We start from the raw sequence: 27,406 nt of genomic DNA on the forward strand, positions 1-27,406 counted from the left end.
AGCCAGCGCAAAATACGAGCAAGCCGGTAATTTATTGTGTATGTGAGCCTGCGAAATTCTCAAGTTCACGATTAAACGGGTGGCGAGCTACGGTTTATATCAAAGACAGACCAGAGCTTCGTCCTTCGGTTGTCTGGCATCAATTTCCATCTACAGCACGACATGAATGACGATACCATGATGCATTATGGCGTTGGTTTGGTGTTACGGTACGATTACGATCACGGTCACGATCACAGTATGTAGGATGGGCGACAAGAAACGTCCCGCGTTGCTTTAATCCCCCGCATGGAATTCACAATCCACAATTCACAAAAAAGCAGAGAAGTGAGCAGAAACAAACAAAAAATCCCATCATGCCATGCCTGGTATATATCGTGGTATAACACATAAACATCATAAAATAAAACCCCCAAAACCCGAAAAAAAAGAAAATTTCCCAAAACCGAATCCCAAATGAAAGGAGAACAATTATGCAGTCCTCTTCTCAACAATGGCCTCTCCGACCGGTTCGCCCCCGACGAAGCTGCCGTTCTTGCCACCGTACTCAAACACCTTGTGACCCCTGACCCAGGTCTCCAGGACCCTGCCCTTGAACTCGTGCCCTTCCCAGGGTGAGCACTTGTTCTTCCACCTCATGTCGCCGCTGCGCAGGGCCCACTCGGCCGCGTCGTCAAACACGCACACGTCGGCGTCCATGCCGACCCTGAGCCCGCCCTTGCGGTGCGCCAGTCCCACCTGCTTGGCCGTGGCCTGGCTCGTCAGCCGGACCATATCGACGATGGTCGGCGCCTCGAGGCCCTGCCGCGCCCGCCGCGTCGCCATGGTGTGCAGGATCGGGAGCCCCAGCCCCACCGACGAGATTCCTCCCCACGCCGCGAAGAAGTCGCCTTGGGCCGTGTGCACCGGCGCGTCGCTGCCACCGCCGCCGCCGCCGACGACGCTCCTCGCCTCTAGCTTTTTGCTCTTCTCGGTCGGGCTGAACGACACGTCGATGCCCGAATCCGAGTGATGCGGGAATGGCGGTCTCGCGGGTGGCGGCGCGAGGTGGTTGGGAAGGAGCTTGAGCTCGGGTGTGCAAGGTGAGTGGTCGCTGACGACGGTCTTGATGACGCCGTCGTGCTCGGCGGCCCGCACCAGCTCGCTCCACAGGCCGTCCTGGTTGGTCTTGCTGCGGATAGGGGGGCAGCACTTGTGGCGCGTGTCGCCGTCCTCGATGTCGTCCGACGCCAGACCCAGGTAGTGGAAGCACGTCTCGGCCGTGACGTTGACGCCCTTTCTGCGCGCCTCGCGCAGTAGAGGTATGCACTCGGTCGCCGACAGGTGCACAATGTGCAAGTGCAGGTCGGGCGCAAGGTCCGTCATGCTCAGGATCTCGCTCACGGCGCACGTCTCAAACACGGGCGGGCGCGATTCGAGGAACGTGCTGTACGAGGTCAGCTCGCCCTTGGGTGCAAGCGGTGGCTCTGACGATTGGACCGAGTCGCCGACGCTGTCTGCGATGGGTGGAATCATTTCTGCGTGGAACATGAGCGTCGTCGGCGCATCCTTGAGCGCCTTCATCGCCAGGGCAATGTCCTTTGATGACACGGCTGGGAACTCGTCGACTCCAGAGTCGATCAGGAAACCCTTGAACCCACGGACGCCAGCGTCCACCAGAGGAAGGAGGTCTTGTGAGTTGCCTGGGATCACACCGCCGTAAAAGCCCACGTCGACCCAGCACTGTCCTATGCTTGCCCTGAGCTTCTCTTGAAAGTTTGCGACGGTCGTGGTGGGTGGGATAGCGTTCAGGGGCATGTCAATGACAGTGGTGACACCACCAGATGCGGCAGCTCGCGTGCCCGTATTGAACCCCTCCCATTCTGTCCTGCCGGGCTCATTGAGATGAACATGAGCGTCGACTAACCCAGGCAGTAAAAGTTTTGGGGACTGGTCAATATATGCTACCGAAGACGGAAAAGAGCTTGCTGGTAGTATTGTTGGGACGATGGCTATGATCTTGCCAGAGGTCGGGGAGATGGTAATGGTTGCTGGGGAGAGGATTAGACTGTCGTCTTCGAGGGTGAGTACTGCCCGGGTGGATACCAGTACAGCGAGTGGTTCAACTTGAGATCCCATCTTTGGGATTTGGTGCAGGCTATGTAGATGTGGGTGTGGTTTTGCTTGACTGAATGAAAGCCAGGTTCGAATCCAACAAAAGAGCGAGTGTTTAAACCAAAAGAGACTATTATGACAGTCAAAGATCCGAGCGGGCTAGCAAACACAGCTTCGATATGATGCTAACCATCCGATCGACGGCCCAAAATAGCCAAGCTCCAAGCTCGAGTGCCACCAAAGATATGACGGCAATGCTTATCGCAGATACGCCCAGAACTGCGGATAACTTGCTGATAAGAGAGACCAAAGGAGATTGGTGGCTCGCCGAAAGCCAACTTACTTGGCTGTCCCTTGTGCAAAGGACAAGACGTCGACTTGTGCTTTTGTGTATTTTCTTTATTTATCTTTGTGATCTGAAAAGGCGGGACGGGTGAGGTGACCTCTGAGACAGATGAATATGAGATGAGGAAAAGGAGATATCCGTGGACATATACGATTTTGCAACAAAAAAAAAGGAAAGCAGACTGGGGTGAGGAACAGTTTATGTGACGACACGAGTCAGCAAAAGAGAAGCGGACAGGCCCGTCGTTAGGGCGGAGCCGGCGTGTTTCTCTGGGGAACGGAAACGATTCGGCAATAGGCATCTACCCATCGACGCAGGCAACCTGGCCTGTTTTCGCTTTCTCCGGCGCCGCCGACTTTTGCCATCATGCTAGCTGGTACTGTATGTTGTACTAGGCACGGTCAATAACGTTCAGGGACTGAGTGGTTGTATCCACAAAGACCCGAACCGGCATGTGCTTTATTTACTACAACGCAGTCTTTGACGAATGATCTGGAACAATGACAGACCCTGGGCGTTCATCCACTGGTTCCATATACTGGCGCACCGAGTCTGGATGGAATCCACAGAGGGTTTGGAAACAAAACAGAAACAAAGAGAGAGAGAGAAAAAAAAAAAAAAGGAAAGCAGGCCTGCATGCGGCCAAAGCAAACAAAGAAAGACACGACAGACCCTTGGAAGAACCCAAGAGGTTCTTATCAACGTTTGCCAATTGGCTCGGCAAAGATATGGAGGTACTTGTAGGTGGTAAGGATTGGCTTTTTTTTTTGCTCACCTTGGAACCCTGTTCTTCAGGCTGCGGCCCAAGAGACAAGGTGCATTTGCGGCGGTTGCATTGATCTAAGACTGATTACAGGGGGGTGGGGCAGGTAGAGATCCTTATCCGGCCAATCAATCGACAGAAATTCCAGGCCGCTCTCGGAATCCATCTGACCTCCATTTGAGTTCCAGGGAATATGAAAGAGGTTTTGATCGAGTAACGATCGAGTAAGAGAATGCCGAGAATGGTAACCTCCGCCGGTCCACTTGTCAATAAATTCTTTTTTCTGCTGCAGTAATTCTGCAAATTGTCAGCAATACAGTATGTACAGCTGGGGGCATTCATGTCTGGGTTCTAATCTAGTTCTAGATTCTAGATCGTTAAACTCGTGAATTGTCTGTCGTGGCTTTTTTTGTTTCCCTTTTAGAGTTAGAATTGCGATGATCAGGGTTTCTGCAGACTAAGGTAACAAACAAGCTTACGAAGTACCTTGGCTCTTTAATCTAACTGAATAGATAGAGGGGCATCGAACATCGTATTCTTGTTACCTGCATCTGACCAAAGCCTCATTTAGTCCCCGCCTCATCCGCTTCTCATTAATTTGCCCCCCTCACAGCTTTGCAGAATCCGGATTCTTGACCTCAACGAGCAGTTTTCCTTTTGGAAAATCACACGCAGCATGTTAGTAATGGTAATTGCGATTCAGAAGGTAATAATAAATGGGCTGACTCACCTTTGTTAACACCGTTGAACAGGTCAACCAGCGTCTGCTCAATGACATTCAATCCACCCTTGACAATCGTCTCCCCGCGCTTGATCTTGCCCTCTTCGAGCCACTTGGCCAGATCCTGACGCGCCTGTGCATACTCCTTGATGTAGTCGAAAACTATGAAGCCTTGCATCCTGATAGACATGGCGATGACCATGTTAATGTTCTAATTTGGCAAACGTTAGCCTTTCTTCTTCGTCGCGTCATGCATTTTTTTTTTTTCGATGTTCACGGAACGATGCATTCTCACTCACCCTTGGTCCCCGGACCTCGTTAGCGCTGTCGTTGTAGGTGCTGATTCCGCCGCACATGACGAACCGCGCGTGCTTCTTAGCGCGAGCCAGCGCCAAATCAAGGATCTCACCGCCAACTGCTCATGATTCAGATTAGTCAAGAAACTTCTTCACCGTATTCGCTCCTCGAAGTTTTTTTTCCCCCCTTAATCCTGGGTTTCCTTGCACAGAACAGACTCACCGTTATCCCAGTAGACATCAATAAACCCCTTTGTCGCCTCGGCAAACTTCTTCTTGAAGTCGGGGGCCTTGTAGTCGACGGCGGCATCGAAGCCCAGCTCCTCGACGAGCCAGCGGCACTTGTCCTCACCGCCGGCGATTCCCACGACGCGCCCGGCGCCGTAGACGTGCTTTGCCATCTGGCCGACCACGCTACCGGTGGCGCCGGCGGCGCCCGAGACGACGACGGTGTCGCCGGGCTTGATGGCCGCGACGTGCTTGACGCCCATGTAGGCCGTCAGGCCGGTCATGCCGAGCACGCCGAGCATGTCGGTCGGGCGGCCGTTGGCCGGCACGGCAAAGGGCGCGTCAAAGGACCGCGGGCCCTTCTCGGACAGGATGCTGATCTCCTGCCAGCCGGGCATGCCGGACACGAGGTCTCCGCGCTTGGCCAGCTTGGAGCGCGACGCCAGCACACGGCAGACCGCCGCGGCTCGCATCACCTCGTCGATTTGGACGGGTGGGACATATGAGCGGGCATCTGGGGGAGATTTTTTTTTTTTTTTTTGGCTTCTTTTAGCTTCCCCATTCACTTTTTTTTCTTCGGTTGGCAAATCGGGGGTTATTGTGTTTGCTGTGACTCACCATTCAACCATCCACGCATAGCTGGGTCGAGACCAATGTACAGCGTCTCGGCCAAAATCTGTCCATCTTTGAGGTCGGCCTCGGTAGGCGCCGGCTGGACCTTCTTGGCAAAGGTTTTGCCCGGGATGATTTTCGGCTTGGGCCGCTCGGCCAGCACGACGGATGTGTTATTTCTCGCCATTTTCTGTTAGATAGTCTGTTGAAAAAAATTCTAATCTGAAGAATTGATGGATGAGAATAATGGAATCGGCTTGTCCAATTTCGCCGCAATGTGATTGTGGACGAGATGCACCCAGTTTAAAATTCGGATGACGTTATCCTTACCCCAACAAAGGCGAATTAGGGGTCCGGGAATTAGAGTTGAGTCGAACGAGATTGAGCTGTAAATTGGGATCCTATTTCGGAAATACAAATGTGCTATCAGATTCTGGAAAACAAATGCACAACTCGATATTCGACTTCGTTGCGTTCAATTGTCGTCAAACGAACAAAAGGCCACACACTATTTCCTTTCGTCTGCGCAGTCACTCCCCGACCCCCATGCCTCGGTAAAACAACCTTGCAAGCTTGTTCACAATCCGGGGCAGATCAAAATCGAGAAGGATTACCGACAGGTTGCCCCACCATTGCCGAGGCCCCAGGATCGTGACCCTAACCCGCAAACAGAGAAAATCTGGTAACCAAGGTAACGTACCTTAAACTGGACACAACTGATTGCGGGGTCTTTTTTTTTTTTTTTTTTTTCAACCATTTGCTGCAGAATTATGACTTTTGTTCAATAATAATTATTTTTTTATGCTATTTAAAATTACTGCTTGATGGCAACGCCGATCGAAGTTATGTATTTACACCTCTCCTGGGTCTTGTCGTCCACAACCTCCATGCTCGACTTGCCGCCCGTCGCGATGAGCAATCGCTTGTGACCCGCGTCCGTCCAAGTATCCCAGTGGACCGCGTCCGCGAGCTTATGCGTGTTGGGATCCAGAGTCCTGATGAAGCTGGTCCAGTATGCCTGCGTGACATCGACAGCGTGCGCATTGCTCTGGCCGGGGTAGAGGCTTGCCGGTGCCGCACCCAGAGTGTACTCGGGGCCAAAGATGGCTTGGTTCTCGGACTGATTTTTATCATGCATCCGTCATGGTCAGCTTCTTGGGAGAAAACAAAACAACTGTCGGTTGTCAATACAGGTTCAGAAGGTAAACCTACCGTGTGTGGCACACCATCTCCCGCAGCGATCTGCTTCGGGTCCTCGACGTCATATCGGTAGTTCCAAGACTTGCTTCCCTGTCCAAACTTCTCATATATCGAAGAGATCCACATTCCGGGACACATGTAGCGCACGTCGCCGTACGCTGCGCTGGCCTGCCCAAAGTAGCAGCCTATATCAGGGCAGGTTTTGTTATCGTTAGGATACATGTCGTTGATCTTGCCGAGCTGTTCAATCGTCATGTACGGGAACTGGTCTTTCAGGAAGGTGTTGCTCTGACCGAGCGTCGACGTTCCTCGAGGGACGAACGATCGCCCGTCGTTTGTTGACGTGCCAAAGATGACCGGGACGTGGAGGAATCTTCCCTCTTCGAAGGCGGTATAGGTCAGCTCGGTCAGCATGTCGCCGTCAATCACGGGATTCCACATGTACAGCGGGGCCTGGGCGGCGCCCGGGTAAGCGCTCGGCTGGTTGGCAGCCTGCAGCTCGGTGGTGTTTTTTGACCTCAGGCAGGCCAGCGAGTCGGCAACAGCACAGCCTGCCAGGATGGCAAAGTTGTCGTACTGGTACTGAGACTGCTCTATGGTAAGCACCGTCGCGAACGACACCGCGGTGGCGGCTGCCCCGTGGAACAAGCCCTCGTCCTTGCCGCCGTACGCGATCAGCTGCAGGGATATGCTCGCCCCTCCAGCTGAACCACCGATCAAGACGACGTGGTTCGGGTCGCCACCGAACTGCGCAATGTTCTTCTTTATCCACTCGAGCGCCTTGCGCTGGTCCTTCAGCCCGTTGTTGGGCTTGACCTGGTTGCCGTTGGTGAGGAAGCCATAGGGCCCGACGCGATAATTGAAAGTTATGGCGATCAGGCCGTAATCACCGGCCTTGACTAGCCCTGTACCATCGTAATTAGAGTTGGAGTTCTTGTTGAAGCCGCCACCCTGGATGAACATGACGACCGGGAGCTTGGAGGTGGATGTGGCATTGGACGGCGCGTAGACGTCGAGGAAAAGACAGTCTTCCGAGCGAGTGGCACTCTCGGTATCTCCAGTCCCTATGCATATCGGCCCGTGCTGTATGCTTTGTTAACCACCGCATACATTCGCTACTTGCGCAAGCTGGGGAACGTCTCAAAATCAAACGAGGAAAGCTGCTCACCTGAGTTGCGTTCTGAACACCAGTCTGGCAAGGCGCATCCTGAGGGGGCATGAACCTCAAATCACCAACGGGAGGAGCGGCGTATCGAATACCGAGCCATTTGGTCACCCCAGTCGTCACGTTGGCCGTCCCAGCATACTGGTTGCACGAGTCTCCTACCACGGTGGGGAGAGCGGCAGACGATAGGCCGGGTAAGGCGACAAGGAGCACCAAATTCCACAGAGTACGAGCCATCTTTTCGAGCGGTTTACGCAAAGGACGAGAGACGTCTCGGTGACTTGTGGGAAGAAGTGGGAGGAGGTGAAGACGGAGGGGGATACACAACCACCATCTCTTCTCACCGACTCGGGGTCTTCTTAAACATTTATCAATCTCTTCGGGCGAGTCCGGGAAGAGGGCTAAAATTGGTACAGAAGTAAAGTAATTTCCGGGCACAAACTGGACCCGTTATTGAGGGGGAAGCTGACTTGTTGAGCTCTCAAGGCCATCCTGGCCAAGCGAGTCGTCCATCATATTTCTGGTTGAATAGCTACCTCCTCGTCTGAGTCAGCTCTTAGTGAGCTACCGCGAACGTATGGGAACTTCATCGTGGCACCTATGACGATACGGTATGGTCACGATCCCAGAATTTCTCGATGTGCGGAGTGTGATGAGGGGATGAAGTTGGGGTGCATCAAGAGATGCATTGGAGTGGGTTCGTTTAATCTTCGGCAGTAGTCATCATCCCCAGGTACGGTATCGCAGCCAACTTTCCAGAAGACCTTGGCCTCGTCGACATGCCTGCTCTTGTAGCTGCCAGATCTGAAACTTTACGGTATTTAAATATAGCTTTCGAAAAATTAAGCAGCTGAGTTGTTGACCGGTAACTGGGTAACCGGGAACCATACGACCTGTTGCTTTGGAGGAAATTTTCCTTCATGCTAAGGATCATGGGAACGAAACAGTGAGTGACGTCAAGCTCGCCTCAACTATGTAAGTATAAAAGTATGTACCGCACGCACCGGCCGGCCGATACTTTTACCTCATGTTAGCGGTAGCAGTTACGTACGGCAGTCGGAATGTGGACGACAGAGACTGGGCATCGAAAATTTGCGACCACACGTGGTCTAGTGGGTCAGCAAAGGCTTCCATCTTACCCCGTAATACGCAGGACTAGCTTGTTTTTAGCACCCGGAACGTTGGAGCAGCTGGATTTTGACTGGGACGTGCCAAGACCAGATCCATTTTCAACCTATGGATACTTCTACCGACTCCTCGGTTGAGTTTCTCGACTATTCTTTCTCGGTAACTTTTTTTGCGGGGGGATGGTCGGACTATTCGGTTCCTCAGAGAATGCATCCATCCATCGCATCACCCCGCACCATCGTCGGTTGTGTCGTCCAGTCAGCGTCACCATCTCTTCAAACCACCCGAGATGTATTTGTAAGGTTGAACATATCTACGATTGCAACTCGGGGTGCTTCTTCACAATATGAACAGTGGGGGTTTTATACCAATTCACCAATGACGAACACCGACGTATCTGGACAAATGCCTCACCGCGCTGTATCCCCGAGTCTCCCGCAAGTCGAGATTCTGGATCAAGTCTGTCTGCAAGTCAGGCCACCAGACCTCTCACGGCTTGTGCAGACCTGTAATCATCTTCACGATGTGGCCAGGCACCAACTAGTCCTGCAACACACTCGCGTGGACGACAGATTCCAGCTTCCTTTTGCATGCATCTTTGACCACAGGCTGGCTTGGATCGCAATCGAGGCGGGAGCCTCTGTGGGATTACTAAATCTGTGTGTAAAAGAAATGGTCAAGGGAGATGCAGACATATATTTGACCAGCTACTATCCCTGTACATCAAAGGCAGACCCCGAAGCCATTACCATAGTAGCAACGCGCCGGACACATATTGAAGCTTGGCGAAGGCTCCACCACCAACCTCGCCTACTAATTGGTTCTGGTCGTGGATCGTGCAGGAAATTGCAGGCTTTACCCCGCTGCACGTCGCCATCTATTGACAACACAACCATGTGGCCAAGGTCCTGCTTGCTCAAGGTGCGGATCCTGTCAGCGATTTCATCCCGTGTTACCTTGAATTCTGCGCCCTGAGCAAGGAGGGCCGCTTCACCCCGCTCATCGAGGACAACATGTTCACCTTCCTACCGACGGATGCAAAAGAATACCAGCCTCTCTTCACGGCAATTTACAATGGTTATTTGGGCATGGTTGAGCTGCTCCTTCACCTCGGAGGCTCCGATCGTTGCATATACTGATCGCTAGAGTGCCAATGATCCCTACCGCTGGATAGATGCGCCCACAGGAAGAGGAGATAAACGGCTGTTGCCTTTCATGCTTTGTCGAAAGGAGTGCAAAATGCCGTCCCAGATTCACCAGCCCCCGACGTATTATGGCCAGACGATCCCCGGATACTTTGACGACTACCCTTTTTACGTTTTGGCAGATTCACGGCACGCCAGAAGAATGGGTTAAGGCTCATACTGAGCGCCATGGACGCTGTTCGACTCCAGCAACGGACGGGGTATCAGATGTGCTCATTGTCCAAAGCCGAGCGACCGCGACAGCAGAGCAAATAGAATGAGACCTTGATCGGACGTCGAGATGTTATGGACCGCGCTATTTTGATTTCTGAATCCAAATTTCAGAAAAAAAAACATCCCAGCAGACAGCCACGACACCTGGCCGAGGCGATATAAGCACAAACTGGGAGTTTCTCGAGTTTGTGCTGGCCCTGATCGACCACTGGAACCTCGTCGTCGCTAATGCAAATGACTTCCTCGCCCTTTCAAGCCAGATACCCATCATTTCCAGAAGTGTGAGTCTGATTTTTACCCCTTTTTCTGCTAGGGTCGAAGATAATGTTGTCCAGCTGCGGCTGGATGACGTTCTTTCCCATATGAGTATCTGTATTTTGATCAGTGGGAAGGACGGTAAGTTGCCCAGGTTTTTCCATTGGCCCGAAGACAGTAGACTTCAAGGAAACTAAACTGGCGGACCGAAGCGGAACAGGAACCAAAGTAAACAGGGACATCATTTTCAAGCCTAGAGTTTGGGTTATCTTCATGGATGCAGAGGTGATACTCTTAGCATTGCTTATAAAATTTGACGATGGTGACATGCTACAGGCCGTTACTAACAGTATTCACCATGTGCGACCGAAAGTTATTGAGTGAGAAAGTATGCAATATTTGGCAGCGAGAGAACTAAACCGGAAGAAAATAAAACATCATCATGGACACATTCGAACCTATCCGAGCCCGCGCCTCAGTGCTCACGTCCCTTGAGACAGGCCAGCCATCAATCTAGCATATGCCCTGTTTTCGGCCTCCTCCACAGCTGGATCCTCGGCATTTGGCGGGAGAACTTCTTCGTCAAAGGCACCACGGTAGCAGAGATATTCTGTGAAAGTCCCATCGGATTGGGGCTTGCCTCCTTCGCGGCATTCGACCCACTGAGAGGGACCAATGCCGCCGTTAAAGGCCATGTACCGTTTATCGAGGAGGCCGATGGCTAGGCCGTGGCGCCGCTCGAAGGCTTGGGCCTGCATGTTTTGTTTTAGTTTCAAATGTCATAGTTCAGGAAGTCCAGCATTACTGGGTGGTTCTTTTTTTTTTCAATGGGAGGGAAGGGTGCCACCATGTACCTCACCATCCCAAGCACCATGTGCCAGTCGAAAGTCCTCCAGGTCTGGCAGACCCTCGCGAATCTTGTCAAACACGCCGGACCATCTCAGAGAACTAACGTAAACCACGTCTTCGGAAGAGTCGGCCTGCGGCAGCTTCTCCAGCTCTGATATGCGGAATTCTTCCAAGCCGTAGTGGGTGAGGTTAAAGTAATGCGCTATGGGGCAGTCGTCAAGCCATAGCGTCCGCAACCCCTTGTGCGACACGATCCAGTCCACCTGCCAATCATATGCAAGGTTGAAGTTGCCCAGCGACAGCGCCCGCAGGTTGGGGAAGCTGATGTTGGAGGTGTCGAACTCGGGAAGGAGGCCAAAGTAGTTGTCGCAGTACAGCGTCAGGCCGGTCAGGCTCTGCGCCGCTGGCTTGAGCCACTTGTCGACGAAACCCCCCGGGGCCCAGAAGGACTTGACCTCGGTCTTGGTGATGGTGTGCTCGGGGGCAGCATCGTCCGTCTCGGTGGCGATGGAGACGTGCAGCTCCTTGAGCCCCGACACGACCGACTTGAAGTCTTCACCGTCGGCGCCCTCATGGACCGTATTTTGCAGGTTCTTGACGCTGAGCGTCCGGATGCCGCGGCCGGGCAGCTCGTTGACGCGGGCCAGCGCGCCAAACACCGTGTCCAGGACGTCGGCGCGCTCGCTCTGCGTCTCGGCCACCTCCTTCTCCCAAAAGTCTCCGCCGTCGACAGCGCACTGGGACGAGAAGCGCAGCGCGACAGCGTCGACGCCCGGGAACTCGCCCAGGCGCTCCAGGGCGCCGGCCCACGATTCTGGCTGCTCCCAGGGTTCCTGGTCGTCGATGTCCTCGCTCATCGCAGAGTCGACGATGGCCTCCCGGACGTGGGCTCGCAGGGTCGGTGAGTCGGCGACGTTGCCCCACTTCTTGGCGGACTCGTCGCTGGGCCGCAGGCGCACGACGCGGAAGAGCTGCCGAGTTGCGACTTCGTGGAGGGATTTGCACGTCTGACGCAGGTTGCGCAGGTCCTCGAGACTTTTGAAGTCTTCATCCCACGTGCGACTGTCATCTTCGTCGTATCTAAAGCCTGGGGTCCAAGGATCCAAATTGGAGACAATGGCCAACAGGATTTCACCTGCGAGGTTGTTAAGTAAAACCATCGTGCGTCTTGTTGTGAGTTATCTGTGCTGTTGTATCTGGTGAAAATTTCCAAAGATTGATGCGAATTTCTCATGAATTATAAGTTTAGGTTGTCTGTAAGGATGCGCTCGTCCCCTGTCCCAAGCCTAGACAGGCAGCAGTGGCGTCTGCCTCTGGGCCCAATCGGGTAGTTTGATCAGGGGACATTGCTGCCTGGGCTATGGATTTGTGAGGCTAGACGTGAAACAACTAATCGAAGCTAGGTATGGGTGGGTTAGAAAGATAACTTGTGACGTAGAAAATAAACCATCAATTTTAAATCATTTAACAAACGATTGCGCTGCAAATCGCACGATAAGATGAACGCTAATTTTGGCCACGGCTATACCTTATGTCCGCTGCGCTTTGCCCATGGCTATAAAACCCGGCATGGATGACGAATGAATACCCACCAATTTTAGGCCCTTTCAGAGTGTATAACGGTAATCGGGGTGACACTGCCATTTTGCTGCTAGCGCCTGCGTCTTGGTGCTATTGGCCGTCCCTTCGGCTGCCATGTCCTCGGCGCTAGCTTCGTCCAGCTTCCTGTTCATCCAGTAGAGGTAGAACCTCAACTTGTAGCCATGGCGATGCACATGCCGCTGAAGGCCACGTTTGCGATATTAGCCTGCCAGTACTGCGGACACTAGGTTGCTGGGTAAAAGTAGCTGGCATAGATCGACGCCAGATTCGACATGGCGTTGAGAAAGGCATAGGCCACAGCGCGCTTGGCAGACGGGCGCGGCAGCGACGTTGACACCCAAGACAGGATCGCGCCGAAGCTGCCGTAGATGCTCATTATCATCAAGGTGGTCGTGTACCGCGCGCTTGGCATCACTGTGCCATGAGTTGCTGATGCTGAGGATGGCTGCAAAGACGTACGGCGGAGAACTCGGCAGTAGTCTCGCGCTGCGGGTAGCCCAGCGTTTGGACGATAGTCGGGAAGAAGTTGGTAAAAGCCGCTGTAGTGATGAGGCCCAGCTCCATCATCCAAATCAGGTACAAGCTTACTGAGTGAAGGCAAGTTTGAGGCCTTGAAACGCTGATACTGCCTCTCGCACGTCTTCCTCGTTTGCTTCTTCTGCAATACGCAACACAGCCAGAACTCGTTCCTCATCGCTAAGCCACTTGGTATCAGTCGGTTACTATCATGTGGGTGGTTAGCATCTACAACCTACCGAGTGATAGATGAAGGATTAAAAGTGTGTAGCACTCCCAAAGGGCAAGACGTACATCAGGAACAACAAAGTACGTCAGAAAGGCCACCGGTATGGTCACGACACCCTCAATGATGAAAGGCCAGCGCCAGTCAGCCAGTCACGCAACTCCATTCATGCCATCCATGATGGCCGAGCCCAGAAAGCCGCTGAAGGCGCCAACCATCTGTCCTGCCGCGAAAAGGATCGAGATACGCTTGGCCTGCTCCTTTTTGGTGTACCAACAACTACAAAACAGAGATCATATCTATTGGTTAGAAATCCCGACATAACTGAGTTACTTGAAAGGGCTGTACCATTAGGAGCCGTAACGACATCAACCTACCTAAACAGAAAGAGGGCACCCGGAAAGAAGGGCGCCTCAACAAATCCCAACATGAATTGCAGGACTATCATGCCGGAGTATTTCTGCACAGCGTCTGTACATGCGCTGACTGAGCCCCAGCAAATCATGACAGCTGGTAAGAAAATAGACGGTCGAACTTTGTTCAGGATCATGTTGGTTGGGATCTGTGACAAGATATAGCCGACAAAGAATATGCTGATGACGGTGTTGTATTGGGTGCCATGAAGACCAATGTCCTTCTCAAATCTACCGAGCCGCGCAGTTGCGATGTTGTTGCGGTCAATATAGTTAAGAACATCTATTCTTGGCGGTCAGTTATGTGAATGAATTAAGACTCGAGACAGGATAAGGAGCCCAGAAAGTCATACACAGCAACATCATCAGTGGCATCATGCAGCCGTCAATCTTTCGCACCAACGCCTTTTCCTTACGCTCCCTGTCCTCAATGAGAACTCCATTTTCGGTTACCTTCAGATCTGCTTCAACCGTCTCAAGGGAAAATTGCTTCCGGGGCGTGTTTAGCATCTTGAACACATCAGTTTGGCTCGCTGCCATTTGTTGAAAACAAAGGCTCGAGGATGTCAGGCTGTGAATACAGAGGGAAAATGACTGCACCAAACCAAACTCCTGGAATCGGCACAAATACCTGGACAAACGAAGAAATCATCCCCATCATATTTGATGGATATCAAATTATTTCACCCCCCAGCAGATGAGAAGATAGACAGACCACCGGCCCACAATCAGCGGTTTTCAAGACAGATCCGACCACTCTCATAGGTACCCAAGAGAATGAAATCACGCGAGAACCTGCAGGCTGGCATTCTACCCCGTGGATAAAACCCCAGATTGTTGACTCGGGCCATTGCCGTAGCTGTGGAAGAGATGATATGCGGAGAGGTGCAGAGTTTATATGAAGAAGGCCATCGGCAACACTGCCGCTCGGGTCGCTTCTCGGTCGGCAAACAACCAGGCGAGCAGATCCTGTATCTATAGAGTATTTTGCTGAATCCGAGGACGTGACGTACGCTCTACGCGATACTCGCGAGACTTAGCAATGGGGATAGATATCCTGCTGTACCGCTTGCTTCGATATACGAGTGGTTTTCACATGCTCATGGTATGGGTGGTTTTGCTGCTGCACACCAATCCAGCTCAAAATCGGTCCTGTATTGAGGAAAGTGTGGGCCAGTATCGCTAAGCTGATGCTTAAACAATAGCCCAAATCCGGCTGAATACAGCGTGCATGACAGATCGAATATCCTGGCGGGTACCTGTCAAATCTTGACGCCGCTGAACCTCTTCGAGAACTTGCGCCGTAGCTCTGGCATTTGACGCAACCGTTTCCATCTTGATGATCTGCCCTCGAATCCACTCCCGTTCACTGGGGTCCTTCTCCTCGGAGCCCAGCATCAGGAGCGGCCACAATAAAGTAACGGGGAGTGACTCTGACGTTTCTACCAGTGAATTACTGGTTAGAGTGTCCTGTTGCCCAGAGTCGGACTCTATCGACACCACGTTCTGTCGCTCCGCCGGGAGTTGCACATCCGAGTTGCAAGACTCATCAACCATGAGTTGTGCCAGAAGACGGATCTGCACAAGTGCCTCCTTCGTATCAGCAGTCAGTGGCAGGTGCTTGTAAGCCACACGATGAAGGTGGACCTTGCTGGCGTGGAAGTTGGCGAGATATGCTCGAAATGCTCGTGTGACCGAAGCAGCTATTTCGAAGCTCACGTGTGGCGCTTTAAGTTTCCCTGCCACGGCATGATCCATCAACTTCGGGCGGTTATCGTAGAGGGCACGGAGGTCTTTTAGAATAGCGGCTGCGATATTCATCACCTCGGTTTCATCTTCGACTGTGCCACGGCTCCGATGCCATGGATCGATCTTTGAGATCCGGCCCATAAACGACTGAACCTTTTGGTAAAATATATGACCGGGTTGGTATAGCAACTCAAATAAAACATCCTCAATGTCATGACTGGGGTGTGTCGGCTCGTCATCTGGGTTGTCCGCTGTTGCTGGCGACGTCTGCACGAGCAAGTTCTCGTCCTTGTCGTTCAAGAAGAGGCCCTCACCTCCTGCCGACACGGCACGGGCATCCAAAAGACGAATCCAGGAGAGTATCTGCATTTCGACAGGATGAAAGTCGCCTCCTTCGCCAAGACTGAACAGCTCGTAGGCACGCTTGAGGTTTGCATGTGTTGTATCCATCCTCTCCTCTAGAATGTCAATGTAACAGAGAAAAAACAACGTGGCCAGCAGATTCTTTCGTTTCTTGCTGTACTTTACCAGACCCTGGTCGGACGTATCCCCGGCGCAAGCGAGCTCATCACTTGCAGCCTGGTAGTGTACCTGTGTTGGTTGCAACCATGGCGTCTCTCGGCGGCACCGCAACAGGCTGGCGAATGCCAGGATAGCGGATCGAATCATGGAAGATGTGGTAGCCATGGAAATAAGGACATGCCTCATAGCATTCCATTTCTTCTGCGTCTCGACCTCCAAAAGTGGCGGAACAACCGAGTTGACAAAATACCTCAACAAGTCGCCGTCCGCACCTTGAAGCGTCGGTTCGTCCCAAGGTACAGTGGGAGGGCTGAGCGATTGGCCTACGAGCCTGACAGCTCCACTCTCGGATGGCATGTTGGCCGCCGAAACCAACGGAAAATCCACATTAACATTCCCCCGAGTGTCGGGTGTCTGTTAGACCGAAAGGAAAGTGATTAGCCATATGCGCAGCATGGACTTTACGTATGCATCGCAAAAGGGGCAATCACCATCCAGTCGTTATCAGTCTCCAGTTCCGTGTGGCCCAAGAGTCCCCCATCAGTCCAAAGAAACGTGGCATAGTCAAAGAACTGGTCAGCACCCGAGGTCTGGAGTGTTACTGATGCATGTCCTTGTCCCTGTTGAATCCCGGGACCTCTCATGGCGCGACGTATGGCGGGTGTTCCGGCATTTTGTGGGTTAGATATGCGCTCATCACAGAGGTGTCTTGTCTGTGTTCTGGGTGCTGCAGGACTTGGTCTTGCATCGGAGCTCGTGGTGGCCACGTCGGGCGTGGCAGAAGACATACGCCACTGACATGGCAGATTCAACCGTTGGCAGTGGCCGCAGTGTGGTCTATTTTCGTCACATCTGACTTTTCGTCGTCTTTCCGTCGGCTCTCATATTATAAATATCAGTAGCAATGCGGTCTATGGGAAGTGCAAAATCGGTACATCACACCCATACCTGCAAGTCAAACATCCATTCTTGGATCTCACTGGGCGACGAACTTGGCTGCTGATCGAACCGTTCTGGCTGGGACTACCGGGATCTCGAGTGTTCTGCGTCGTCATACTGGTCTAGCATGTGTAGAGCCGTAATGAAGTACGGTTTGTAGAATTTCCATGGTGTCGCAGAATGGATTTGGATCCATGTGATAGAATTCTTCGACAACAGAAGCTCAACCCCGGGAATTTGGAGATTTGCGGGGTAGGCTGAGCGCATCAATTGATTGCCGACTTGGAGTCCTTCAAGGGCCTGGAATCCGGCAATTCAACTGGTTTTTAGTGGGTCTTACACTGGCAATGGCAGGGGTTTTTGTCTTGCTGGTTTTTCTTAACCAAACTTGTTCGCAGGGAACCATCAAGTACCTAAATTATTATTTTGTTCAAAACTATTACCAAAGTCAGCAACACCCATCAGGCCCACACTAGCGGACACTATGTATGGGGAAGGTCACTCCCGGTGTGAAAGGGTTGCTTATTGGGGTAGGCGTTAGACCAGGGACTGGAAGTGACGACGTTATTGTGCACCGTGTCAGATATCTCGAATATGTCCCAATTATATACATCGGAAAGCACATCCATCCTTTTATTGTACTCGCCCTGCAGAAGGACTGGATAAGATACAAGTTTGCAACAGGGGTTGAATAAGGTATGTATTGCAAAGGCGGACAGAGGCGATGAAAGCTTTCGTGTTCTTCAGCTCTTAGTCAAGACCTTGTACCAGCAGACATTCAGCGACCCATAGATTTGCTTGCCATTGACGTTTTTGAGTTTGCAGAGCTTTGTGCCATGGGTCTTAAACATGGAGGACTCTATGTATGTTGGGCATGGGAAACGTCTGGAGGGCCAGTTCCATTATACGTTGAGGGCAAAGAACAGCACGCAAATACGCAGCCATCATATTCGTTGTAGACCTGCACTTTTGCCTGTTACCTTCGGTAAGCAGCTCTACATGTGATTGTCATTGTTTGACGGCTTCGTGACTGATCGTTGAGACTGGTGACTCATATTGTTACACTTGCCAACGCCCAGGAGGCTTAAGCGACTGCCCGTGGTGATCATGCTTGTGCAGACCCAGGCAACGGACTCATCGTCAATGAAATCGAGGCTAAGTATCCTCGGAAGCCGGCAGCGGTCTTAGGTTCCCGGTGAACCTGATTGACACGAGTTACATGAGCCTAAAAAACATGAGAATGTGCAAATTTCGCCGATGAGCCAGGGGCCTCGTTCCTCAACTACAGTTGCGGTTCTCTTCCCCCCTCGAAAACCTCAGACCACCGCCCCTGGTATGGTTTCAGCGCCAGTTTTGGGTAGGAGGAGAGAAAAAAAAAGGGGTGGGGTGAAAGGGATTTTTTGCCCATCACCGTGATCTTTTTTTATTTCTGTATCGTCGGTTTTATTAGGGTATCTTCAAATCCAAGCCTTACCGGTCGTTTCATTGATCGACCTTTGCGTGTTTTGGTAGTCTCTACCGGCTGATCGTTATTACCGATAGCGGGTAATTTCTTTTTATTTTGCGATTTTGATACTCTTGCTCCGTATACTGGGCCAGAAGGGCGACTACGCCCGTTTGTGACCTGCTCGCGATTATCTGCAGTACTACAGGGCTGCAGTACTAGAGGGTTCTTGTTTGAGGCGCTCACTCTCTTGGGAATTCGTATTTGCGATGGGCAATCTGTGGGCGGCAGGCGGCTTTCGACACGCCGACAAGGATGTTACAGTCCGCTTGTCTTACCTTTTTTTGACTACTTTTGCATTTGACCGCAATTTCGAAAGCGTTACCGTCGTACTCGTCTGCTGTCGCGCATTCCTGTCTCCAGTAGAGCGGAGCCTCCTCGGTCCACGGGTAGCCGTTGTGGGGCGGTCCAAGCTCAGAAGCTCTTCTGTCGCTTCTCTTTGCCGTTCGCTCCCTGTAGATTCGGCACCATTTGCGATACACCCCAAACTGGCACTTTTAAATGGTTCTTTCCGCACGTACATGGACACAGATTTTGGTGGTCTATTATTGAGGGGATATGGCGTTGCATTTTCCCTGCCATTATCGTTGTCGTTTTCGTCGCATGAGGTATCGGCTTCGAAGCGGGCGAGCTCGTCGTCCACAAATTTCATTCTCTTTTCTTTCACATCGGGTGGCGTATAGCCAGGGAATGTCTCCACGGCAATTTGTTGTCCGTATTTGGCAGCTCGCCAGGAAATCGTCGTCAAATGTAGCTCTAGTCCGCGAGTGAGTTGATTCACGAAGTCTTCGTATCCGAATTTTGTCACCACTGGGGTGTTTGGTTTGGTGCGCTGTGAAACATCCACGGGAGTTTCTTCCTAATGCGGTAGGTCATTAGCCGGTTGTCCTTTGGCATTTAAAAGATCACTAGCTGAGGAAGACTTACACATGGATGGTGAATGCCGGTCGATACTTCCATGATGAAGGATATTTGAACGAACAATATTTGAAGCTATCGACGTATAGTTCTCCACGCTGTGTTCGTAATCGCTAAAAATGGCTTCGGCTTCTAGCTTCCAGTATGTCTCGTCCTGAATGGCCGCCTGAATGGTTTCTGGAAAAAGTCCTATCTCCTTTATTACCTCGCGGAGCATCCTGCAGAGGATCGATCGGCGCTAAGTGATTCACACGCTTGAAGGAACAGTCTACATTGCGTTCGCGGGACAGCTTATGGTGGTTGACTGCTGGACGAATGACGGTGGGAAATTGCGTTAGTTATGTTGTCGACATATTGCAAATGGATGAGAAAACACAATCGTACTCTGACCCTGGAGGATCGAGGAAGCATTGACGCGTGCGCTCGGAGCCCCTCACTTCCGTATGGTTCGCCAATCCACGTGACCATGTCTCCACATTTACACAGAGGAATGTCTATCCGTAGGTGCGTACAGCTGGCACGGCTCACTCGGTTTACGCAAACAGTGACTGAAAAGTGGCCAATGGGGGTTGCACAGATAGCCGAGACCTGTGTTGCACCCTGTTAACTAACCACTATCGCATTTTTCTCGCTACTCAAGCACCTTGTAATGGAGGGTAGCAGGAGCCTATGCACGCCAGTTTTTGCGAAAAAGCACTGCCTCAATATCCGGACTGCACACGCACGATTCAATTTCTGTAAAAAGAACTCGGCCTTATTTATCGCGGGGAGGCGATCTCAGCACGCCGAGCTCAAAATCAATGGCATTATTATTACCGAGCAATTATTTGCTTTAAACCAGCGCTTAATAAAGGTCGATTTTAATAAGCTCACGTACGAACTCCGATTTATAATATGGGCCGATACAAAGGAATTAAAATCCACGAAACGCAGATATTTAACCACGGTTCTGGGAGTGCAGGCGATTTTTAATTTTAAAATGCCGACTCCCCGTTACGATGTGCTGATAATGGGTAATTGGGTTTTGGCGCAACCACTTGGCTGAGGCGGCATTACAAAAGTTCTTTTGCCTCTAATGCAAAAAATAAAATGGCTGCCGTCAAAGTTATAGAGAAAGATTAATAGTTGGTGAACTTATTAAACAGATGCTAAGGCATTCCAAGGCTCGACAAAATAACCATTCTCGTATTTGCATAAACGAGGTTTTTAAACACCCAGCCTGGGGCTCTTTGCGGGACGATATGCCTCGAAAAGCCAAAAGACAAAGGGGCTATAGTGATTTAGTCTAGATAGCGCTACCCGCTTTACTATAAGGCTTTTATAATAAGTAAATGTAATTGCATGTGTTTTGGTATGCGTTTTAAAATATGTTTGCTATTGATAAAACAGGTTTGTCAGCAGTTGTGATTACACCCAATATACGCGCATGGTAAAGCCTTTTGGGCTCCTGGCCTGCGAACATTTGAGTCTGCCTCAAATTAAACGGCTACCACTCATGCACAACCCATAATTTGCACTTTCTTGTTGCAGGTCATACAAGGTCAACAGCATCGAGTCCCCCTTGCTCTGGCGGGCATGGCTGGCCTCGATAGCGGCCGCAATATGAACTTAACCAAATTTCCCTGTCAAGCAGTTGCCCTGCCTGACCAGGCATAGCGAGGACTATGCAGTGCGCCACAGCCAGCATCTCCTCGATAGTCTCGCATCCCCTGGCTCCGCCAATGGCGTCTTCTTGCTCTTTGCTCTTGGCGACCACCACGTACACAACCTTCATGTCGAGGGCCCTATATGCTTTTTGCGCGATCCTGTAGCCAATTTTGCCGGGCCCGACCACGCCAAGTGTAAGGCCCTGCGGGTTGTGCGCCCCCAAATGGCGCATTTCGGTGAGCGTCGAGGGACTTCTCCCCATCTCCCCACCGCTGACCCAGAATGGCTTGAATGAGCGGCGATGGGGCCCCATTTTCCTGTTCGTGGTGCGTCAAGGAAGGCGGGCCGCTGGCGTTCTTCGAGCCAGGCGCGGATGATGGTAAGCCTTGATTCCAGCGTGGCATAAAGGCCGTGGTTAAACTCGATCGAGTCGCCGAGATGAAGAACAATAGGCTTTTCTGTTGGAGTGGCCATTTTGACGTTATTTATGTATCTTTTCCGGAGCGTGTTTCCTCTTCCTTCTGTCCAACTCGGTAATATGAGATTTATTTTCTCCGTTCATTACACGAGCTCTCAAAAGCGTGCCGAGAGCAATCTCGGATCTAATTACATGACGCCCCTCGGGTATGGTTGCTTCTAGGAACCAGAGTTACTGTCACGATCTGGGTCTTCTCCGCACCTCCATCATCGAGTCTGATATCGTTGCCAACGCTCAGCCGATCGCCATCGGCAAAGTCTCCAGCCAAGATGCACAAGGTAAATCACGCCCTACCTACCTGAAGAAGGTACTATTACTCGCCAAAATATAGTATCGATTGTGTTCTTACCAAGTTGGTATACTTGAGTTGCATGCAGACCAATCGTTAGACAAGTAAATATTTCATGGTTCATCTAAGTCAAATCCCAAGACTGACTGCCATGAAATTATTCCCAGTATAAATTAATCAAAGCCTGCCCAAGGAACGTTGATCCGGGCTTTGGTCTCATCAGTTACGAAACTGTGCATCTATTTACACAAACAACTATCCCAAGAAAAGTGGGCGGATAGGCGGACCGGTAAGTTCCTCAAACATGAAGTATATGGCTATATCGGTCCTCGATGCTTGGCTGTCTATTTGTACATGTTTGTACACTTGTAGAACTACTACTGCGCCTACCCGGGCTCATATACCGTTAAGGTTTGACACTCATCTCTATTAAACTACCTATTCACTTTCCCATTCAGATAATTTGGCTTATAAATTGAAAAGGTTTTGTATAGAAGGTACTTTTGATTGCAGTGCTACTCCAAGTATATTGTTGGAAGTCGGACGAATACCTTGCACATTCACAATCGATAAGCCAATGCGCCAAACATGATATATGCCCCTTTATTGCAATGACATATAGATAAACCCAACAAAACCTTTGAAAGGTATACCCAAAACCCTGCCCCAGAAAACCAAAAGCCCAAAACTCCAAAGAAAACAAAAGCACAAACTCCAGTCATCCCAGACTACGAAAATGACACAGAACTACCCCCCCCCCCCCCCCCCCCCCCCCCTCCTCCCCCCCAGCTCAGATATCCCCACGCTTTCAAATCCATCCATCCTCAGGCGGGGGAGTGACAAAGATTGTCGGGATGGGAGGGCGGTTGTTGGCCCCAGCCTGCTGGCGCAGGCTCCTTTGGGCCTGCTGCTGCTGCTTCTGCTGCCGCTTTTCGTCCTGCGGCAAGGACGGGTAAATCACCCTGCGCGGGCCCGGGCGAAGGTGGTCCGCTGGGGGACTGGGCCGAGCAGGACCCCTGGGCGTGGGCGGAGGGGGCGGCAGCTTGTAATCCTTGGGTATGATGCCGCACGTCAGGCAGTTGAGGATTACGCTGATGGTGGTGGGCGTGCCGTGCTGGCGGGGGGCGTACTGCCCGTTCTGGCCGTCCTTCATGGTGGTATGCATCGCTGCCGGTGGGATTGTTGATGTTGGTTTCTGGGCTGGCGCTGATAAAATACATGGCAAAGCTGTTAGCTTGTGGGCTGAAGGGATGTGGTGAGCAAGGCAACTTGACTTACTTTGTTTGTCTTGGAGGATTTGAAGCTCGGAGCACGATGGCCGAAAGCTTCAGAGTTGTATGAAGGCGAAGTTTTTTTCAAGGATCGTATATTGCTTTGGTGGGTAGGATGTGCTTGCTAGATCACTCCTGCTTTGTTGGTAGGGTTTGATAACGTCGTAGGTCGGAGTGAGAGTAGGCAAGGTAGGTAAGCTAGGTAGGTTCTCTTAATGTTGGCAAGAGGACTTTGAGAGATTTTGAGAGACTATTGTCTGACTGCTGATGTTTATATCTTGATAAATCTTGAGATCTTGATGGGAAAGCAGTCAACAGAAGGACAGCTGGGGAAGGTCCACTCGCTCTAGTTATATAGATTTACCTTGTGGCTATTTTTCTCAAACAAAACTATCATAATCTACGTGCATCATGCCATCATGCAGCTGGGGCAGGCACATCTGTAATTTTGTAGCCTGTATTCAAAGATACTATCGGAGTTTTGCCTCGCCACTTTGGTTAACCTTCATACCTGCACACTTTAACTCACCGGTTATGAGTATTCAGTTCGAAAATATGCCAGCTACTTGACCGAACACCCTCCAATACCATGGATGATCAAGCATTTCTTTATAGATACTTTTACTCCCGGAAGCTTACAAAGGAGGCAATGTAGATCTGCTTACCTACCACCTTCCCAGTTTACTATCCAGGAGCCTGCCTACCTAATACTGTTTCCCTTAACCAGCTACTTGGTTCGGCACTTGCTGACCTCGAGGTAATACTTACACTCGTAGATGCCCTTGATGCATGCAAGCTTTCTTAAATGATAATATCAATTTTATAATATTTAACACACATTTTAAATGCTGTACTCAGTCCACGGCTATTGAGAAACTTTTCGGTGAGACGCCTAGACCGACTGGTTGAAGTCCAGTAACAACATTTCGTTTCCAGTATTTTTTTTTCATTATTTTTTTTTCGAAGCCTTCCCACTTCTCTATCTTCCTCCGAGACTCATGAATTTGAGGAATATGCAAAGGGATGCAACACAGACTACATGATTGTCGAAAGTTTAATTAATTCATTAAATTCCAAACCTTAGTCTGCACACTCGCAAGGCACGTGATGGTTCATCCCGCCCCACACCGCAGACTGTGCTGTTTTTGTGACATGCTGGCATTACCATGCAGGCAATTGAACAAGTGACGCAACGCGTTTGGCAATTGGAGTGTCGCGCGCCGGCAAGGCTGCAGAGGTGCGAAATGCTGCGAAGAAGCCTTCCAAGATACCAATGCTCCCCGAGCCTGGTGCTGCGCGGGAGCCCCTCTTCACGTTTACCTCTGCTTAATGATGCAGAAGATGGAAGGGTTTCTGCCTTGCGACAAGGGCACAAAACAACGCGTCGGAGAGATGGCGCTCGGTGCAGCGCATCTGAGAAACGGCATTTCCAGCTCTACACCTTTTTGTCAAAAACTACTTCCCAAGTTTCCCAGAGACAGACGCATCACCAATTGAAGGATAAGCAGCTTTCAGATGTCGCTTGTGGGTCGCCTGCACGCTCTACCTTGGCTTGGGCCGATGTGCCGAATGCCGAGCGCGTCAGTAATGCTGCTTTCGGTTTTGCGGGCGAGATGTGTCGCTCCCCTGGCTTGTCAGGCGCAAGAAGAGTACGACTTGAGCACAGTCGCCTGCCATTTGTATCAGGACCCCAACAGCTCAAAATAATCGCTTCTCAAAGGCACTACTCTTCGCAATCAGACTCCTCAAACAACGGCAACGATGCCCCGCCACCTCTTCATCTTGCCCATCGCATGGCCGAAGCAGCGGCGACCTCATTCGCGTCTATATTGGTGCTGGCCGTCGGCTTCGCCATTGCCGGATACGCCTATCACAAGTCATACAAGGCCATCGTTCTCAAAAAGATGGCCAATGCTTTTGAACCTGGCGACCCAGTCCTTGAGCTTGCTGCGATGGGCAAAGGAATGCCTTACCCGCTCATCCACGGCCACCACCCAGACGGTAGCGAAATTGGCTCGCACTATTGGGTAGCTCGACCGGAGCAGGAAAAGGTTGATGCTATTGTGGCTGGTCGCATTAGTGGACACTATCATCTCTTGATTGGAGAAAAAGGCACCGGGAAGACGAGCATGCTCCTCGAAGCGATGCGTAAGATTGACGGGGAAGGTATCGCCATGCTTGACTGCCACGCGGATCTCGAGTTGTTCCGCATACGCTTGGGCAAAGCCCTCGACTATGAGTACCACGAGGATTACATTGGTGGATACTTCAACGAGCGAGGACCAAGGGACACCACAGCATTGCTTGACATCGAACGTGCTCTCAACAAGCTCGAAAAGGTTGCCATGAAGCGGCGGAAGACGAAGCCAGGTCGACCCCTTGTGCTTATCATCAACCAGATGCATTTGCTCCGTGACGACGAGGATGGCAAAGACTTGTTGGAACTTCTGCAGCAGCGAGCAGAGCAATGGGCGGCAGCGAACTTGGTCACCATGGTATTCAATTCGGATGATTACTGGGTTTACGAGCGGTTCAAGCAGCTTGCTACACGCATGGAGGTTCTAGCTGTTCAGGACTTACCCAAGGCACAGGCTACAGACGCTATGAAGAAGTACCGACTAAGGTAAGTCATGGCTAGGCTGTTGGTAGTAACGGTCTTGATAAACCGGACATGGTTGCTAAAAGCGGATCATCGACAGGTACCATGCACAGGAGATCGATGATGCCACTGCCGACAGTATCTACGGACAAGTTGGCGGCCGATTGACCTTCCTCCATCGCGTCGCCAAGAGCAATAACATGCTAGAAACTTGTCGCAAACTTATCCAGATTGAGAAGACTTGGTTCCTCAACCAATGTTGGATCCTTGGCTCGACAATGGATGACGACGTAATGGACCAGCAGAAATGGGCGGTAAGTTACAAGACCATGCAAAGCCTCGACTGGATAACCGGATAAGCACAGAAGCTAAAAAGAAAGAATGACAACAACAGGCTGCTGCCATGGTACTTGCTCTTGCTCTTGTCGACAAAGAAACCGAGATGGAGAATACTTACGACCCTGTCAAGGGTCATGTGCTGCCGTCATTTCCAGTTCATGAGGCACAGGAGATAATGACGCGAGCCGACTTCGTCCGTGACTTTGACCGACGTAACCTTTTCGCCATCACGAGTTCCGCCGACGTTCGTGCTTCGTCAGTCCCGATGCACATCGCCTTCAAAGAGATTTGCTCGCAACCCGGATTCCGAGAACACCTCGCCGCGACCAACAAGCGTATCGCCGACATTGAGAGCTTGGGCCGCACAAGGGAATTGCAAGCCAAGGATCTCTTCCTTGGTGGCAAGTACGAAATTACCCAAAAGAAGGGGATGACTGTTGTGGAGCTGAAGGGAATCGAGCCGGATGGATCTCCGTCTGACCCAGAAGATGCAGCACCTTAGTAACTCAAGCTCATCCATGCACCTCTTGGCCACCATTTTCCTTTGTCTTTTTGTCCAACCATATGTCTCATGTACCACCACGCTTGTATATCTCGGAGTTGATGGCTTATCCTCGGTAGACCTAGACAGATCGATCTCGTGATGCCCATTTTCAATTCTCAGCCAATGGTCGCACCATCTATTGTGACATACAGGTTTATCTACAATGCGGACTCTTTTGCCCGATTTGATGGTAACATCTTGGCAAGCCACTGATCTGGAATAATAATTTGTTATCGTCATGATTCTCAAAACGATCTCGCAATACCCCACAAACTGTCCGACCAACGAGATCGTTCGTACAAGAACCAAAACACCAGAGCCGCAGAATCTCAAGAGTATGAGTGCTGGAGGAACTTCCATTGTAATGCTACGGATATCCGGCATTTGCCAGGTGGACATGGTCGCTGCTATGTAGGTCTTCTTGCGGCAAGAAAGCCGTAGGCATCACCAAGTTCTACCTCTCCTCAGAAAGAAAAACAAGGCGAACTCCAGTCTAGTCCTGTTGATTAACCAGACAAAGGTGGCAGAGGGGTACACAATTGTTTCCATCGCTCTACGTGATGACGATACAAAAATACAAACTATCCTGTCAGAAAGCTACGTAGCCGGTAGGCTAATGTCAAGCTAAATTTGATCTACGGGGGAGTGCACATTTTATAGGCAGATCTCAAGCCACGTCTCTAAAGATCCTCATTGAAGATCAAGTAGTAATTTGTACACTTGTGAATGACGCACCTTAAGTGCTTGGCACGATGAGGCTCCTCACTTGTATTGT

At 51.1% G+C, this 27,406-nt stretch overlaps 7 protein-coding genes across 7 annotated transcripts; 2 read left to right on the forward strand and 5 right to left on the reverse strand.

The window, feature by feature from the left end:
- Positions 1-471: 471 nt before the first annotated feature.
- On the reverse strand, positions 472-2,118 carry PgNI_11333 (uncharacterized protein; the record flags this gene model as incomplete). Its single annotated transcript, XM_031131302.1, has 1 exon — positions 472-2,118. The coding sequence occupies one exon, from the start codon at positions 2,116-2,118 to the stop codon at positions 472-474; it is 1,647 nt and encodes a 548-aa protein (XP_030976843.1).
- An 854-nt stretch (positions 2,119-2,972) lies between these two features.
- PgNI_11334 (uncharacterized protein) lies at positions 2,973-5,576 on the reverse strand. Its single transcript, XM_031131303.1, has 6 exons — positions 5,067-5,576; positions 4,444-4,962; positions 4,224-4,339; positions 3,934-4,135; positions 3,295-3,857; positions 2,973-3,178 (listed from the first exon to the last, which is right to left on the reverse strand). The coding sequence occupies exons 1-5, from the start codon at positions 5,245-5,247 to the stop codon at positions 3,811-3,813; spliced, it is 1,065 nt and encodes a 354-aa protein (XP_030976842.1). The 5' UTR covers positions 5,248-5,576; the 3' UTR covers positions 2,973-3,178; positions 3,295-3,810.
- Positions 5,577-5,874: 298 nt separating this feature from the next.
- PgNI_11335 (uncharacterized protein) lies at positions 5,875-7,662 on the reverse strand (the record flags this gene model as incomplete). Its single annotated transcript, XM_031131304.1, has 3 exons — positions 5,875-6,180; positions 6,273-7,343; positions 7,429-7,662. The coding sequence occupies 3 exons, from the start codon at positions 7,660-7,662 to the stop codon at positions 5,875-5,877; spliced, it is 1,611 nt and encodes a 536-aa protein (XP_030976969.1).
- Positions 7,663-8,931: 1,269 nt separating this feature from the next.
- Positions 8,932-9,692, forward strand: PgNI_11336 (uncharacterized protein; the record flags this gene model as incomplete). Its single annotated transcript, XM_031131305.1, has 2 exons — positions 8,932-9,195; positions 9,459-9,692. The coding sequence occupies 2 exons, from the start codon at positions 8,932-8,934 to the stop codon at positions 9,690-9,692; spliced, it is 498 nt and encodes a 165-aa protein (XP_030976968.1).
- PgNI_11337 (uncharacterized protein) lies at positions 8,936-19,506 on the reverse strand (the record flags this gene model as incomplete). Its single annotated transcript, XM_031131306.1, has 12 exons — positions 8,936-10,365; positions 10,445-10,506; positions 10,594-10,978; positions 11,081-12,464; positions 12,604-13,399; positions 13,488-13,698; positions 13,797-14,115; positions 14,186-16,517; positions 16,595-16,897; positions 18,825-18,999; positions 19,068-19,405; positions 19,474-19,506. 5 exons carry the CDS (start codon positions 19,504-19,506, stop codon positions 15,027-15,029), a joined length of 2,340 nt encoding a protein of 779 aa, XP_030976754.1. The 3' UTR covers positions 8,936-10,365; positions 10,445-10,506; positions 10,594-10,978; positions 11,081-12,464; positions 12,604-13,399; positions 13,488-13,698; positions 13,797-14,115; positions 14,186-15,026.
- Positions 19,507-22,686: 3,180 nt separating this feature from the next.
- PgNI_11339 (uncharacterized protein) lies at positions 22,687-23,031 on the reverse strand (the record flags this gene model as incomplete). The annotated part of the gene is made up of 1 exon (XM_031131307.1): positions 22,687-23,031. One exon carries the CDS (start codon positions 23,029-23,031, stop codon positions 22,687-22,689), a length of 345 nt encoding a protein of 114 aa, XP_030976755.1.
- Positions 23,032-24,376: 1,345 nt separating this feature from the next.
- On the forward strand, positions 24,377-26,761 carry PgNI_11340 (uncharacterized protein). The gene is made up of 3 exons (XM_031131308.1): positions 24,377-25,772; positions 25,849-26,062; positions 26,143-26,761. Exons 1-3 carry the CDS (start codon positions 24,394-24,396, stop codon positions 26,587-26,589), a joined length of 2,040 nt encoding a protein of 679 aa, XP_030976901.1. The 5' UTR covers positions 24,377-24,393; the 3' UTR covers positions 26,590-26,761.
- The last annotated feature ends 645 nt before the right edge of the window (positions 26,762-27,406 follow it).

This window comes from Pyricularia grisea, chromosome VI (genome assembly GCF_004355905.1).
Source record: "Pyricularia grisea strain NI907 chromosome VI, whole genome shotgun sequence".
NCBI classification, from domain to species: Eukaryota; Fungi; Ascomycota; class Sordariomycetes; order Magnaporthales; family Pyriculariaceae; genus Pyricularia; species Pyricularia grisea.

Coding starts and splice junctions, on each gene's coding strand:
- PgNI_11334 (XM_031131303.1), bottom strand. CDS start 5,247: ATGGCGAGAAATAACACATCCGTCGTGCTGGCCGAGCGGCCCAAGCCG. Junction 4,963..5,066: donor TATGCGTGGATGGTTGAATG/GTGAGTCACAGC, acceptor AATCTCCCCCAG/ATGCCCGCTCATATGTCCCA. Junction 4,340..4,443: donor TGATGTCTACTGGGATAACG/GTGAGTCTGTTC, acceptor AATCATGAGCAG/TTGGCGGTGAGATCCTTGAT.
- PgNI_11340 (XM_031131308.1), top strand. CDS start 24,394: ATGCTGCGAAGAAGCCTTCCAAGATACCAATGCTCCCCGAGCCTGGTG. Junction 25,773..25,848: donor ATGAAGAAGTACCGACTAAG/GTAAGTCATGGC, acceptor GATCATCGACAG/GTACCATGCACAGGAGATCG. Junction 26,063..26,142: donor TGGACCAGCAGAAATGGGCG/GTAAGTTACAAG, acceptor TGACAACAACAG/GCTGCTGCCATGGTACTTGC.